This window comes from Chelonoidis abingdonii, chromosome 1, assembly GCF_003597395.2.
Source record: "Chelonoidis abingdonii isolate Lonesome George chromosome 1, CheloAbing_2.0, whole genome shotgun sequence".
Lineage (NCBI taxonomy): Eukaryota > Metazoa > Chordata > Testudines > Testudinidae > Chelonoidis > Chelonoidis abingdonii.
Window position 1 is genome coordinate 104458035 of NC_133769.1, and position 15076 is coordinate 104473110.

The 15076-nt window shown below is 39.5% G+C and overlaps 1 protein-coding gene across 2 annotated transcripts in view; it reads right to left on the reverse strand.

Moving 5' to 3' along the window:
- Nucleotides 1-702: 702 nt before the first annotated feature.
- Nucleotides 703-15076, reverse strand: part of RFX4 (regulatory factor X4) — a 132425-nt gene continuing 118051 nt past the window's right edge. For both annotated transcript variants that reach the window (XM_032769700.1, XM_032769699.1), the window contains exon 18: nt 703-2200. In XM_032769700.1, coding sequence (XP_032625591.1) covers nt 1928-2200 — 273 coding nt within the window. In that variant the 3' untranslated portion in view covers nt 703-1927. The remainder of the gene's footprint in view (nt 2201-15076) is intronic.

A 15076-nucleotide genomic window follows, 5' to 3' on the forward strand; every position in this document is an offset into this window, starting at 1 on the left:
GGAACAGCCCCTCCTCCCTAAGGGTCTGTCTTTCTTCCTTCCCAGTATTGTTTGCCTGGAGTTTGGCCTTCTCCACAGGCCTTTCCCTTGCACGCACAGAGCCCTACAGGAGCCATTTTATTCCCTGCAGTATTCATAGGCATATGCTAACAACCATCAACCACGGTCTCCCACTTTATAAGGCCCAGGTGCTTTCCCTTGTGCCCAGTTGATCCTGCTCCCTCAGAAAGGGGCCAGTCACCCTGTAATAATCTCATTGACCTAAACAGGACATTGGGTGTGCATGGATTGAACATTTGGTCCCTTTATTCACTGTTCTAAGAAAACAAAGGCTTTGTTTTTCCAACACTATTTGGCATCGGCCTTGTTATAAAAGTAATATTTATATAGAGACAAATCTTGCTTCCCTTCCATCAGTGTGATTACTTGAGTGAACAATGTCACCAGATTTTGGCTTGTATATAGCTCCAATCCAGCAATGCATTAAGCACATTTGTATCTTTAAGTAACCCAGCAATCTTATTTAAGACTATTTAGGAGCTTAAAGTTTCACACATTCTTAAGTGCTTTGCTGGATAAGGGCATACTCCACCACATTTAAGATTTGTTTAAAGAGTTGTCAGCCTGTGAAGGTCACTGTGTACAAATAAATTAAAATAAAATATATTTAGTTTCAAAAACTTTTATATCTGAGTGTGAAAATCCTTCATATATCTTGCACAACTGTACAAATAATATTTATTTCCATTTTAGCCATAAACATGGTTATCATCACACTGGGTGTTATCAAAGATTTTATTTACATAATTACTAAAATGCCCGATGTCATATTTCCATTTATTTATTTCTTACCCATAGGGTAATAGGTCCACCATAATTGCTTGGTGTATTTTATAATACAGAAGAAAAACCTATGTTAATAAATTCTAACAAAAACTCACAAATACCTACAAATCTGACAGAAAATGTCTACTAAAAATTCTCCCAAAAATACATTTTCCCACACATACACATTACAGAATAAGTTCAAAGGCACAGCTTTGAATTGTTATTTTTTTGTAGACACATATTGAGTTATCTTGTGAAGGAATCAGAAGAGCGGTTTTCATACCTGTCGATAGGTAATGAAATGAATCATTTGTTTTGTTTTGTCACTTTTACATAATTGCTTAGTATTATCGTATTTAACATATGTGGCTCTGAATCCAACACCTTACCAGTTTCAAAATCCCTTCTTAACCTTGATGTAACTGACCAGAGCTGTTGCATTTAACTAGATTGTGCAAACTTAATACAAATACATATATAATAAGAACCACAGTCAACGTAAGGCAGTGTATCATTCAACGCTACATGTCTTTCTTTCGTAAGGATAACATTTATTTGATCAATGGAAAGGTGCATCAATATACAAAATTATGTGTAAACTGAAGCCTATAACAACATATACCATTTAAGGAGCCTAAAAAAGGAATTTATGACAACAGGTAATGACTTGACAGAATGCCTTTAAAGAACCCAGTAGAGGTGCCAGAGCTTTGTTATGGTCAACTTTTTGTCTTTATCTCAAATTATAAATAGATTTACCTATAACATCTTTCCTTAAAGACTAATTAACATTTGTCAAGGGGTGGGGATGGCTCAGTGAAACTGACATCATAACAGGGCTAGACCACACGACAGAAGAAAAAAAAGGCACAACTTGGCCAACATAATGCTCTATAGTAACAGTTTTAAATCTTGTTACAGGAACACTCCGTCACACTGGTCTGCAGTATGTCCAGATTATGAACTAAAATTATCTGTCCAGGATCGATTCTATCTTCAAGTCCATTGACGAATGTTCAGATAAAGTCCCATGTAATAGCCAAATATAAAGTTTTTCTGTCTTTATTAAATATAGGGGCTCATGCCATACCAGACATTTTCACTTAGCCCATCCTGTGGTGGCTTCTCCATTGATGTAGGCAAAGCCGGGAAAGTGTTGCATGTGCTCATATTCAGAATTCCTGCGTGTTGTCAAGGGCGTGTACATGTCACTAGAGTTTCCATATCTTGTGGAGTGCATGGATGGACTTGTGTAGCATGTGTTTGCTGATGGGACTTCCGGCCAGCGAGGAGTTACAGGGGCTGGATGCAGTCTTGGGGTACTGCTCATCAAACAGGGTTCCATCCTGGATGTCGGGCTGTTAAAAGGGTACTTAGAAATAAAAACACATTGTTAAAATGTTAAGTACACACATTAAAAAAAAGTTAGAACAGGCAATACCATACATGTTGCCTTTGTAGTAAGAACTATTCTTAAGGAGCTATAAAGGTCATCAGCAAATTCATAATGGTAAATATTCTTAGCAATACATTTTCTTCCTTTTATATAACATTTACAGTGTGCCACATGAGATGTTCTACAGACTGTTAACTGAGAGCTAAAGAAAAACAAATGTTGAAACATCAGACTTTAAAGGGCCTAATTCTTCATTGCCCTACACCGTGTGTGGTCAATTACAGCAAGGCAAAGTGACTGTTACACTCTACCCTTCTGATTTAACTACACTAGGTGTAGGGCATTGGAGATCAGGCTCAAAGACAGGAAGTGATTAGATGGAGGAGCTTAGATGGAAGAGAATGAGGAACAGATTGCACAGTAATGCATGTTTTGATTATACCAAGGCTGAGGTGGAGCAGTTTGAAGAGTTCAGTAACTTTCATAATGGGAAATTATAAATAAAAGTCTGTCCCCAACCTGGTTCTGGTAGATGTATAACAACAGTTGACAGATTGGGCATGAGAGTGGAAGAGGAATACAAAATGGTGGTGAATCATGTGATGGGGACAGAAAGGAACTCATGATTGGAGGAGTGGAGCAAGTACGTGGGCAGCAGGTGGACAGAAAGACAGAGAGGGATGATAGTACCACTTGTGGGAGGCCACTGTGAATTTTAAAGAGAATGAGGGAAATTGTAATTAATTAGTTTCGGAGATGAAGAGGAAGCCAATTAAGGGGATAGAAAATGAGAGAATATGGTACTACTTCCTGGAGGAAAGGGAGGATAAGTATTATTATTACAAAATAGCCTACAGATTATGGAGAGTTGTGGGTTGTATGGTGATGAAAGATGGGGAAAACTATTTGGAAGATGAGTAGGTATTGCTGGAAAGAAGGAAAAATTTAAATGCAGGATTGGCAATGATAACCAAATCCCCTCCATATTTAGAGGCAAGGAGTTTTTCTATTGTAAATGAGGAATAGACTCACTGAGCAGAGAGAAACTATAGTTTAATGATCAGGTCTAAGCCACCTGAGGGATCTCAAAGTCATCATCCAGAAGAAGGTAAAGATTGCATAGTAACAGATCTGATGTTCTGGAGAGAGTCAGGTGGTGGTTTAGTCCCACGTGCATTGTCTTGACAGAGACAGGGATAACGCAGAGGACGACTAGTAAAGGGGCAGACTCCTAAGGCAGCAGCATAGTTTGGTGAGCAAGATGAAGACCAAGCAGAAAAAGGATGAACTTGCTTTGTGATGGAGGTCAGCATAAGGAACTGGAGGGCTTGGAAGAGGGGAAATTTAGTTGTTTTAATGTAAAGCAATACTGGGGGAAATAAGCGAAGGAAGAGCAAGGGTATTATGGATAAGAACTGGTGCTAAATACAAACGAATATGGGAATAGACATACCAGGGTAGGCAGCAGAAGAATGGACAGTGATAATTGAAGTCTTGAGATAAAGAGAGAGGAAAAATAATAGGAAGTTACACAGGGAGATGAGAGGTTTCTCAGCCTTAACCAGAGCATTTTCTTCTCATGAATGCTCTGCCATTACTCAGCAGTGACAGCCAAAACCATAGCAACTCTCTATAAGAGACTCTTAGTGAACATTCAAATTGTTCAAGTTTTATTCACACATACGTTCAGGTAAAGTGCATTTTAAAGTTGCACGCACTAATATTTTCTGAAACTGAATTTAAAAGGCCCTGATCCTGCAAACTGATCCATATGAGTGGACCCTTATGCCCATATGGAGTCCCACTGAAGTCCATGGGGCTCTGCATAGGGGCAGGATCATCCCACAGGGATCAGATAGCAGGATTAGAGCGTAAATTTGCCCATGTGAATACTTGCACCAGAAGTGCTTGTCTGCCTATTCAATCAGGGGACAAACTAAACCATGTAACATTTAATCTATCACATCAACAGAGTTTATATTTCAAAGGCTGAGTATTAAATACTAATGTTTGCAATTAATCCACAGAAGAAGAAATGGTTCGCAAACAGATCATTAAATTCAAACATCAAACACATTCAGAAAAACAATAACTGTTGCAAGATAGTCCGCAAGCAGAAAAATAATCCAAATTTGTCACAATTCAAATCAAGAAACTTATTATCCAATAAACAGCAGGTCTTAAAATGTCATGCTTCCTGCTCATTCTACTGCATTCCCAAGAGGAAAGATAAAAGGACCTTTAGAAAAAGGCGGTCTGTCCCCTTTAAATGTTTACAAGCCTATTTCCCAGCCTCTGCAGAGAGGAGCCAAGGTCTGTCCACCTAGAAGGAAACTAACTGATAAATCCAGAAATCCCTTTTTGTGAAAAATATCACATTTTAAAAAAAAATTATCCCAATTTGAAAATTTTTCACAAATGGGAAATTCTACTTGGGGAGAACTGAAATGGAATTTTTCAACTTGCTGGCTGCCCACCTGGAAGACTCTTATCCATTTTATTTTCTGCAGGTAGGCAGCTGGAGAGTTCAATTTTCCCTGCCAGAAAAATAATTTTCTTTAGCAAAATGGAAGTTTTCCCACAAAACAATTTGATTTTGCAAAAAAGGGCTTTTTCTATGAGCAAATCATTCAAATGGAAAATTCCTGACTAGCTCTGCTAACTGGAGAGCTTCTACAAAGAGGTGGGATGGTGAGTTATGAAAAAGAATCTTTTTACACTCTGGCTGTCTAAAGGGACAGCTGGAAACAGGAGAACAGAAGAGGATGATAACTGCCTCTTGCTAAGGAGAAGACAGGCTGAAGGCAGGACAGAAGGGAAGTTTGCCTTCTATAGCTGGGAGGCAGCAAACAAGTCATGGTCCATGTAGCGATGTATAATAATTTTGAGTAGGGGTACATTAGGAGGAAAAGAGGGAAGCTTTTCTGTTGTAAGATGCTTTTTATGGCAGCAGTTTGAAGCTAAATCCCGGGAAGATGGATTAGTTAGCAGAGGGCAGGTGAAGAGGTCAAAGATGCACGATGCATTCATTTAACACATGGCATGTCACTTTATCGCATGGCTCTCATCTCCACACATGTAGCATATTATATTTTCCTGTACAAAGTTTGACAGGAAAACTTGGTGGTGCTTTGCCACTGACTTCAATGGGGCTGTTATTTCACCCTAAAGGCCTTGATTTTCAGAAATGCTGAGTACCTAGAGCTTTCACTGAAGACAATGAGAACTGCAGGCGCTTAAGACCAATGAAAATCAGTCTTGAAATTTTACATTAAGGGACGTAAGGCCACAGAGGGAGTCAGTCCCCGAATGAGGCTTAGAATTTAGGACCGTGGCAGTCTACTTGAATTGGGTAGCTAATCTGGTTGGTGAAGGTTAGAGATTTTAGAGCAAGCTGTCAAAGCAATTATAAATATTTAAGTAAAATCGAAGTAGTTCCAGGTAAAGTTTAACAACTTTTCATATCTTTAAAGTGTCAGGTGAATAGCTCAGTGGAAAAGCCTTCTCATTAATATGCTCATGAACTAAGTCTTCTTGGACCACAAAGGCAATATTTGAAGTGGGAAGGTAAAATCCCTTTGAAATTCATTCAGTCAATCATATGGGGATGCTAGGAAATACAGACCACCTCTGCCATACATCCAGCTGTACAAATGTGCTGCCATAGAGTACAGTCAAACAATATTTTGTAACTAAGGCCCTTCGTTTTCAGTTTCTATTTTGTTTAAAATTTCCCAGGAATGTCAGTGTTTATTACAAAAATTTAAAAATGGGGAAAAATCAGTGCAAAAGATTAACTTCACAGTTTTCTGGGTAAATATTGAGATTATTACTGGGGGATGGGAGGCTAGAAAAAAGCAACAAATAGAGAAAAGTCAGAGTATTGAAAGTAAAACAGCTTAATGCTGTCGTTTATTTGATGAACTGTACATTAACAGTATATACCCATATGCACGTGCATGCATATACGTGTGTCTTCCACTGCATTGCCCTACGTTAACAGACAGCTTCTCATTCACCCCAGACTAATCTATTATTAAAATAAACACATCTACCTAATGTAATATAACAATCAGTATTGTCATGTACTTGTGTGGTCCACAATTTGAGTGAAAATAGTAAAAACAGAATAGCTTTTGTGAAGCCTGGGAATTTTTCAGTAAAAATCAGTAAAAATTTAAAACAAAGGATCTTATCTGTAGCCTAGTGTTCGATTTAACCTGTTGGCTAGGGCTGTTCAGAAGAGGTAATTAAATCAATCGCAATGTCCCACTTTATAGTGGACAAAGCTGTGAGCTGTTCTCCTTCCTAGCCTCAGAAGCTCCTGAGAAGCAATGTTCACAAATTGTCCTATGTTACCAGGTGCAAGAGTAAGGATGAACCATTTGGAAAATGGTAAAAGCTTCAGGGATAATTTAAAAATTTTTACTCTCCAGAGGCCCACAGAGTGAAGCTTAGTCTGAACTGGAGATAAACTGGGAAAATATTATATTGGCCTAATCAAGATTTTGTCTTATAAACATTGTGATTGATTTCTTAATTTCTTAATTCACATTAGGATTTAATGTTAACTTGGAGTTTCATTACACCTGGAGCCAGTGTTCCAGCTTAAAAAAATCTTTTCTTCCTGATGTTCTAAACAACTTTCCCTCTTGCTAGTCAGACTAGAACATTCTGCTATCCTGACATGCTACAATTTCCTACTTGAAGCTGTGAGGCAAAGGCTGGGATTCAAAGCCAGGGCTTGACCTCCTTGCATGAACTGAGAATGAGGCCCTTACACACTCCAGGAAAAGCTCTCTCTGTGATGTACAGAAGGCTTCTAAAATTTCAAACAAGGGAAACTGAATGGTCTCTAGGGAATCCTCACAGGTTCTCCAGGTTATGCCATGTCATTATTATATGAGGGAGTCACACAATGCAGTTCACTTGGCAGGTAGAGTAGATGAGCATATAAAAAATGTTATTTTTGCATTTAAGCTTTGGCCTATGGAGCAAACTCCATAATGCATTGAAAGGGAGAGCTAATCTGCCTTCCCACTTTCAGTTAACATGCCACATTGAGGCTTACCCGAGAGCAATGGCTAATGACTGAGTATAAGGGGACAGGATACAGTGTGCTGCTTTTCTGTTTAGTCAAATACCTCAGATGCAGCTGTGTTTATGAATGTGTCACGAATATAAAAAGAATAATTGCCTGAAAATAATATGGACTCCAAATATCTCCTATTTTACAATAAATTCTGTTATGACTGAATCCAACATGGAAAGTTTTGTAATGGTAGGTCAGCTAATTGCAAATGAGTCAGTGACTTCTTTTTCCCTACAGTGAAGAGACCATTGAAAGACAATATTTTTAAAGTACCCATTGGCCCCTGCCTGACTATTAACTCAACCAATGAAGCATCTATTCAGCCTTGTTGGAGTGTCCAAAGCATAGCCATCTGCGCGGATGCCTGCCCAGGCTGCCTGAATCACCTCTCACACTTTACATCCGGTTTAATGAAGAGTGCTTAAGCATGCTGAACTCAAAACACTGGGGCCTAGTGATCTTTGCCAGATATAAAGGCGACATTTGTTGGAGGGCTCTTGACAGGAAATTACTATTTTCTGGGTCAACTCACACTTGCTGCTACCACTGCTGTTTAAACTAGACAAGAAACACTAACGTCTTTAAGTTTGGAGGACTTTAAGCTGATTATTGTTAAAGCTTTTCCCCAAAAATTTTAAATTAACTCAATTTCTTTTAGTATTATTTTAGAAAAATACTATGTTAAATGTCTTCTCCCACCAATGGAGTCTGAGTTCCTTCAGAACAAGGCTAAAGAATAATCTCTTTATCCTTACCCTTTAGCAAGCTGGTTGATTATGCAAGGAGGTGAAAGGTGTCTCTGTCCAAATAACAAAATATTTTCCTTATGAATGCAGCTCTAACTTTTTACTGCATTAGCTCACACTTTTGAACAGCACTGGAAGTCATTATTATATACATTATCTTTAGGATTCACAAGTACCTAGTCAAAAGTTATATCTGTATTAAAGAACTGGTTACAAATGAACTTTGTGGAAAGTTGTACAGTAAAATCTCACAAATTTAATAATAAAAGCTATTTATGTATCGGTTGTTTCTTTCTAACCTTTAATTTGACTCTTTTCTGTACAAAACTAGGTTTGGTGTGTCTTGGCCCATCACAGATGTAGAGTAAGTGATTTAGGCATTTTGAAAATGGGACTTAGGGACTTCGAAAATTTTACCGATGTTTATTTTTTTAAATGTCATTTTCCGCTTTCCAATAGAAGTACGTGATTATTTCAATTGAGTACATAACAGTTTGATGGACAGTTATAAAATTGTATCTTCTAGAACAATAATTCAAGTTTCTTAAATGGGATTTGGACATATTGGTCCTTACTTATTCTTAATGTCATTACTAACTATAAGGAAACTGGCTGATTCTAATGGGTGTTACAGTTTCCAGGATTATAAAGTGGTTATTGGGGGATGAGGACATATGGAAAAGGGAAGACTACTGTGTAAGGATATAGTACACATGGGGTGAGGTTCTCACCCCTTCTCCAATCCCATTAAGGCAGGCAAAAAGGGCTAGAGTGGTGTAAAGGGGCTCTAAAAACACTAGTTCCAGGTGGAGGAGAACTCAGCTGGTGCAAGCACCACAAATAGAGAGGAGTAAGGCTGTCTTCCTTGGCCTCTGCCACCCCCCTAAACCTGGCCTGGTTGTGAGGGGAATGTTAGAGGCAGGGCTACTCATGCATTGCTGCGGCCCATAGGGCAGCCCTGAAAAGCTACTGTATCTTAGACAAGACTTCAGGACTAAGTTATGTTGGAGGCCTCTCGAATCCCCAGAACAGCCCAGTGTCAGTAAAGTGCAAACGTGGCTTAAAGCAACCTTAGCCTCTGTCGTCAACCCCAGCATGTGAGTTCTGTGCTGTACTTCTTAGAAGTGCAACCCCGAATTTCACACAGGGAGCATAGTAGTATTAGAGTTACCAAGGCTACAAGTATATCCCACACCACAGAGAACATTAGCAGGAGCGAAGCGGTTGTTTATGAGAAGGTACACAGATAAACATGTACATGTGCTGTCTAGCAAAAGATGTGTCCAGTCATATATACCCACAGACGTGGGTTATAATCCTGTTTCATTAGTAGACCTCCAGGCACTTTGCTGCCCACATTAAACTCATGCAATAAACTAAACTACTGCCATACTGAAGTTCCAAAGGAATTGTGGCCTTAAACAGATAACATCAATAAATACCACATTTGTAGAACTCCAGTCATCACTGGGCAGTGAACAAAACAAGTACTGCCCCAAATTGCTGTCACTATAAACACGACGTGGAGATCAAAGCCTAGCATTACCACTTGTCCTGAAACTCATGGGACACATTTTTCATGGTCTGTCTCACGTTCTGAGTGCTGGCATGGCAATGTTTGTGTAATCCAGTATTCAATGTGTGTTGTTTTCCCTCTCTGCCTAATCCATGAAGATCAATAGAACATATGACTTTGCTTCAGCTTCTAGCTATGAGAAGAAGGCCCCAATTCTAGAACATATTGCTATTCAGTACAACACTTAAACACATGCTTAAGTGCTGTCCTAAATAGGCATGGTCTTAAGCGGTTGCATAAGTGCTTTTTATGCATCAGGGCCTCAGTCCTTTACCTCCATCTATAGAGGTTTATGCTCTTGGCTCTGGCGGTCCCAGGTTCAAGAAGATTGTCATTATATTTACATGACATTTTCTTTGGACAGTGAAACTAGAGAGGTGAGTTGTGCATTCTGTCTCCAGTCAGAGTCACTTCCTAGTTCTTGCACATTAATGCAATGCTATTGTGTTTGGGTTTCCACATCACATCGGAAAGTTTAAATCAATAAATAGATGTCTGACTTGGAGATGAACGTATTGTGTCTTATGTTCTGTTACTAGAAATTTTAAAATATTAAAAACAAATATGGTTTCATGTTCATGAAAACACAGCTCTTCATATTAAGGTAAGTATTGTGAAAGTACATGGTGTTTTACAAAACAAAAAAAAAGTTGGGGCCTAAATTACTCAGTGTCCTGTGAAGTAGCAAGCAGTTTCTGGAGTTTGAGAAGAGAGAAGATGGGTGTCTAGAAAGAAAGTGGAAGAATATTTCAACTGAATGATACACTCAGTCACAGTCTGCTCAGGGTAAATTTATTCTATCTTTCAAGCCAAAAGTTTTGATCAAAACTCAACTGACTTTGGTCAACACAGATTGGCTGGGCAGTGATATTATGAATAAAATATGCATCTCATCACTATGCCATGGATTGTTAGTGAAAATGCTCAGTTCTGTGACAAAATTGTTGCCAATGGCCTATTAAATATGAGGTAGGACCAGCAGCATCTGATTCAGCTAAAACTATGCAGGTGGATAATTTACAAAGTATAACCTGCAATACACAGGTGTTTATGTATAAACATTACACACTTCACTAGTTTCAGGAGCCACATATGATTATATGTAGTTCTGCATTATTGTCTAGAAAATGAGATAGTAGTTGGAAAATTCACACAGTAGATCATTTCACATTGATGCACCGTGCTCTTGCCGGTGAGCCAGACCTGGTGTGCTAAATCTGCGCAATTATAGATAGGAAGCAGCTGCTCTGAGAACTATCAGCAGATGACACCAGAAGGCAAATAGATTTAAAAAATATTCAGGCTAAGATTAAAATACATTTAGAGAGATTCTGCATAAAGGACCCAATCTAATTCCAATTTAAGTCAATAAAATGACCCCAATTGACTTAAGTGGGAATAGGAGCAAGTGAGAGACTGAAGCCAGCACAACAGCTGCAGAAAGCAATTCAACCAGGAGCCCACAGCTACTGATGATGTCATTAGTAGAACTGTGTGGGAAGCAGTTTTCCTACCCCATGAAAGTTTCAAGATTTTGGAAATGTTTCCTATTCTGCATTGAAATGAAACCAAGACCTTCTAAAGTTATTTGATAAAAAAGAGAGAGGTGAGACACAGACACAACTTGCTCCAAATCAAGCAGATCAGGGACTTGAACTCATGTCTCCCAGGTGCAGGTCTGCTGACAGCAATTCAGGGCCATGGGGCTCAGGGTGGAAGTGATGAAGCTGTCACTTCTGGGACTGATCCATCACTTCTGGGACCGATAGCACTGGCCAATTGCACCAGCCCTGCTAAAGCGCAGGGCCCGGAGCGGTTGAGTGCACCTAGGAGACCTGAGGCCTGCCCGGGTGATTTAAAAGGCCTATGGCTCCCAGCCGCCACTGCGGCAGTGGTGGCAGCCAAGGGAAGGGTGACCAAACAGGAAATGTGAAAAATCAGGACAGGGGGTGGGGAGTAATAGGAGCCTATAAAAGAAAAAGACCCAAAAATTGGGACTGTCCCTATAAAATCAGGACATCTGGTCACCCTAGCCCTTTTAAATGACCCAGGCCCCAGGGCAATTGCCCCCTTTGCCCCTACCCCGTCGGTGGGCCTGCCCAGGTGAGTACCCAAACCACTTGGCTATTGGCTATCTTGGGTGGCTCTCCATCCCATCCCCTCCCCACCCGCCATCCTGGACCTGAGAAACCTTTCTAACAAAGTTTTGTCAAAACTATCCCTTTCCTACAAACTATTTTGGTTTCAACAAATTGGCATTTTCCAACAAAAACACATTTTGTCAAAAACAGTCTCCACCAGCTCTAGTCATCAGATTGTTTTCTGCAGTTTTCCCTCTGAGCATTCATTCCACTGTGTTGATTGGCTGTTTGCTTCAATCCCTACTCTTCCTTTGTCTTTCAATTTAACCAATCCCCTCCTAACATAAGCCCATCAAAACGATTTACATAATAAAACAAAAGCAACAAAAATATCCTGGGACTAATGTGATGTTTGCAGCCATCACACTGTTCACTCTGCCTGCATGTTACCCTTTTCCCTGCTCCTTTGTTTGATCTGTTCACTTAGACCAGTAGTTCTCACCTACATCCCATGTGCCACTTGCCACCCAATCAGCACACAGCTGCGGCCTATGTGACATCCTCAGTGCCATACAGGTAGTATATAGATATTTTTTGTGGCTGCGGCCCACATAACACATAGAGAGCTGCATATGCTGCCCACAATGGTAAATAGGTTGAGAACCACTGACTTAGATGGTAAGCTCTTTGGGGCTGGAGCTGTCTCTTATGTTTGTACAGGGCCTAGTGCAATGAGACCCAGTTCTTGATGGGCTCCTAGGCACTACTGTAATAAACATGGTAAGCAGTACACTAAATAATGCTCAACTACGCTTTTCTACCTAAACCAAATGTGGACTATGGAAAAATATTTCTTTTGAAAAGAAAAACACTGGTAAATATATGCCACTTGATGGAGAAGCCCATGCAGACTGATGGAACCAACTTCACCCGTGGCATAAATGAGTGCAGCTCCCTTGACTTCAGTGGAATTGTGTCTGCATAATGCTCTGCAAATTTGGCCCATTTTGTTTTGATTTTGCAAAGTCATGAATTCTGCTTTTATGATTCCTTGCAGCAGGTTCCCTTTACAAATGCTTCCGCTAGAAAAAAATGTGGCTTCATAATATCTCTTCTAGCTTTTCAGTGCAGAACACATAATTAAGTTGTTATGCATTAGAGTGATTAATAAAATGACAACACTTACCAGTGCAGAGATTTTACAGCATTCCATTAAACTTAGAAAAAACAAAAACAAAACCACCTTGATTTCAGCCAATGTCATATTAAAACTCTTGGAAGCATTCTTGCATCTTTGGGTTCAGTTTATAGCTTCTTTAAATGTAAAATTAACACAGTAATAGGGTTTTGATGACTACATTCTGCATTAAAAAATCTCAGTTTACAAGCAGCGTAAGAAAGAACATATTAAATTCAAGCTTAAGTAACTGCTCTGAAATATGACCAGTTAAGACACATCTGCTTGTTCTATTCTGTTCTAGAATGTTCAAGAGCTGAAGGAGGCAGTCTACTACAGCAACAATACTTGCAAAAGAAAACTCCCTCAAAATGGTTGCATGATTTTAATTTTATTTGTATATGTTGCCTTAACCATGAAATTAGTGTGACTTAATGTAGTTATCTCTATTTTTATTTGCATAACTTATGCTATCTATTTTTGAGATTGCAGACTGTCACAAGAGGATAAGAAATTTGAGTAAGGGACAAAATTTTTAAACAAAAGCAACAGCCAAACACTCTATTATACACACAGACATGTGCTTAGATAATTTCTAAGCCAGTGCCTTAGATCACATATTTAGATTGTTTTTCATGCAATTGTTCTTATATATTTTTCTGCAATTAATAACAGTGAGATAGAAAACTGATTTCCAAAAGGTGAAGTGTCTTTGATTTCAAAGGTTTGTTACAGAATATAAGAATACATAATGTAGTGAAAAACGGATACATACAAACTTGTCTTACAGTACTAAGCCCATATATCCCTCATTCTTCTTACTGTAGATATAGCTGTTGCACTAAAGATTAGAGTTTCTACCCAGCACCTGGCATAATTGTCTGGGTCAGGTGCTTGGAAAATGCCATAGGAAATTATGGGAGGAATCTCTTCACACAGGCCACTAAGTCACGGTCAAGCTGTTAGTAATACCTACCTCTTATGCAGCACTTTTCATTCATATATCTCAGAGTGCTTTACAGAGTATTATTATCCTCATTTTACAGACGGGGAAACTGGGACACTGAGAGGGGAAGTGATTTGCCCAAGTTGACCCAGCAGGCAAGTGGCAGAGCCAGGAATAGAATCCAGGTTTCCTGTGTCCCAGGCCAATGTTCTATTCATAAGGACATACTGCATCCTCCATGAAAGCTGCTCCAGCCTAATGACTGAGTAGGCCCCTTATGTGTCTCCCTAAATTCGCTATAGATGAAAGATAGGAGGATCCATACAGATGGACACCCCCAATTTTGCCTCCTCCAAAATCCTGCCCCTACCTGCTTCCTGCATGCTCCCAGACACAGAGTCCCCGTGGAGCTGTGCTCCACACTGTGCATCTGTGTATCCCCCAGAACCTCACTGCTTTGTGGACCCGTGCTAGTTTTGTTGCCAATGGCTGTGTCTGCACCTCTACATCCCATGCTGGTTCTGACAGCCAGTTTTATGAACTGAAATAACTAAATAGTGTAGTTAATGTACAATATGAGACTTAGAATAGCAAGTGGACTAAGATTGTGCTTTTCGTGCAATAGAATTCCAAAGTGCTTCACAATGCATGCAGAAACAAAATGCAAGCGGTACCCAATCAGTGAAACTAAACCTGAGTCAGAAGACACAGGGCTTGATTCACCACTATACTACTTTAGTTTCATGCCAATGTAATTCCATTTAAATTAAATGAAAACTGGAGTAATGCAGTGGTGAGTGAGACCCACAGTTTTTATTTACAATTAAATGACTGACTCAGTCAGATACACATCGAAAATATGAAGTGCATAAAAGCCCAATACATATGTTTGAAACTGCCAACACAAAGGCTTTATATCATCTCAAGCCATTACTGGGCTTATACAAACAGTTTTAATAAATGGACCTAGTTTTAATACTACATGATTGATTAGATAGATGGATAGATAGAGTCCAAACTGTGCTGCAAGTTACAAAAGTTCTTAAAGCAACTTCATGAAGTTAGGAAGACCCGCAACATGGTTAGGAAGACCCGCAACACCTGTGCCAGCACTGCTTCTGTCTCCTCCACCTGCGCCCGTAGCCAGACAGAGCACCAGAGCATGGATGCTTCTACCCAGATTCTGGTGTGGTTTTGCAAAGACTGTAACTTGCAATTTCCACTTACTGATATC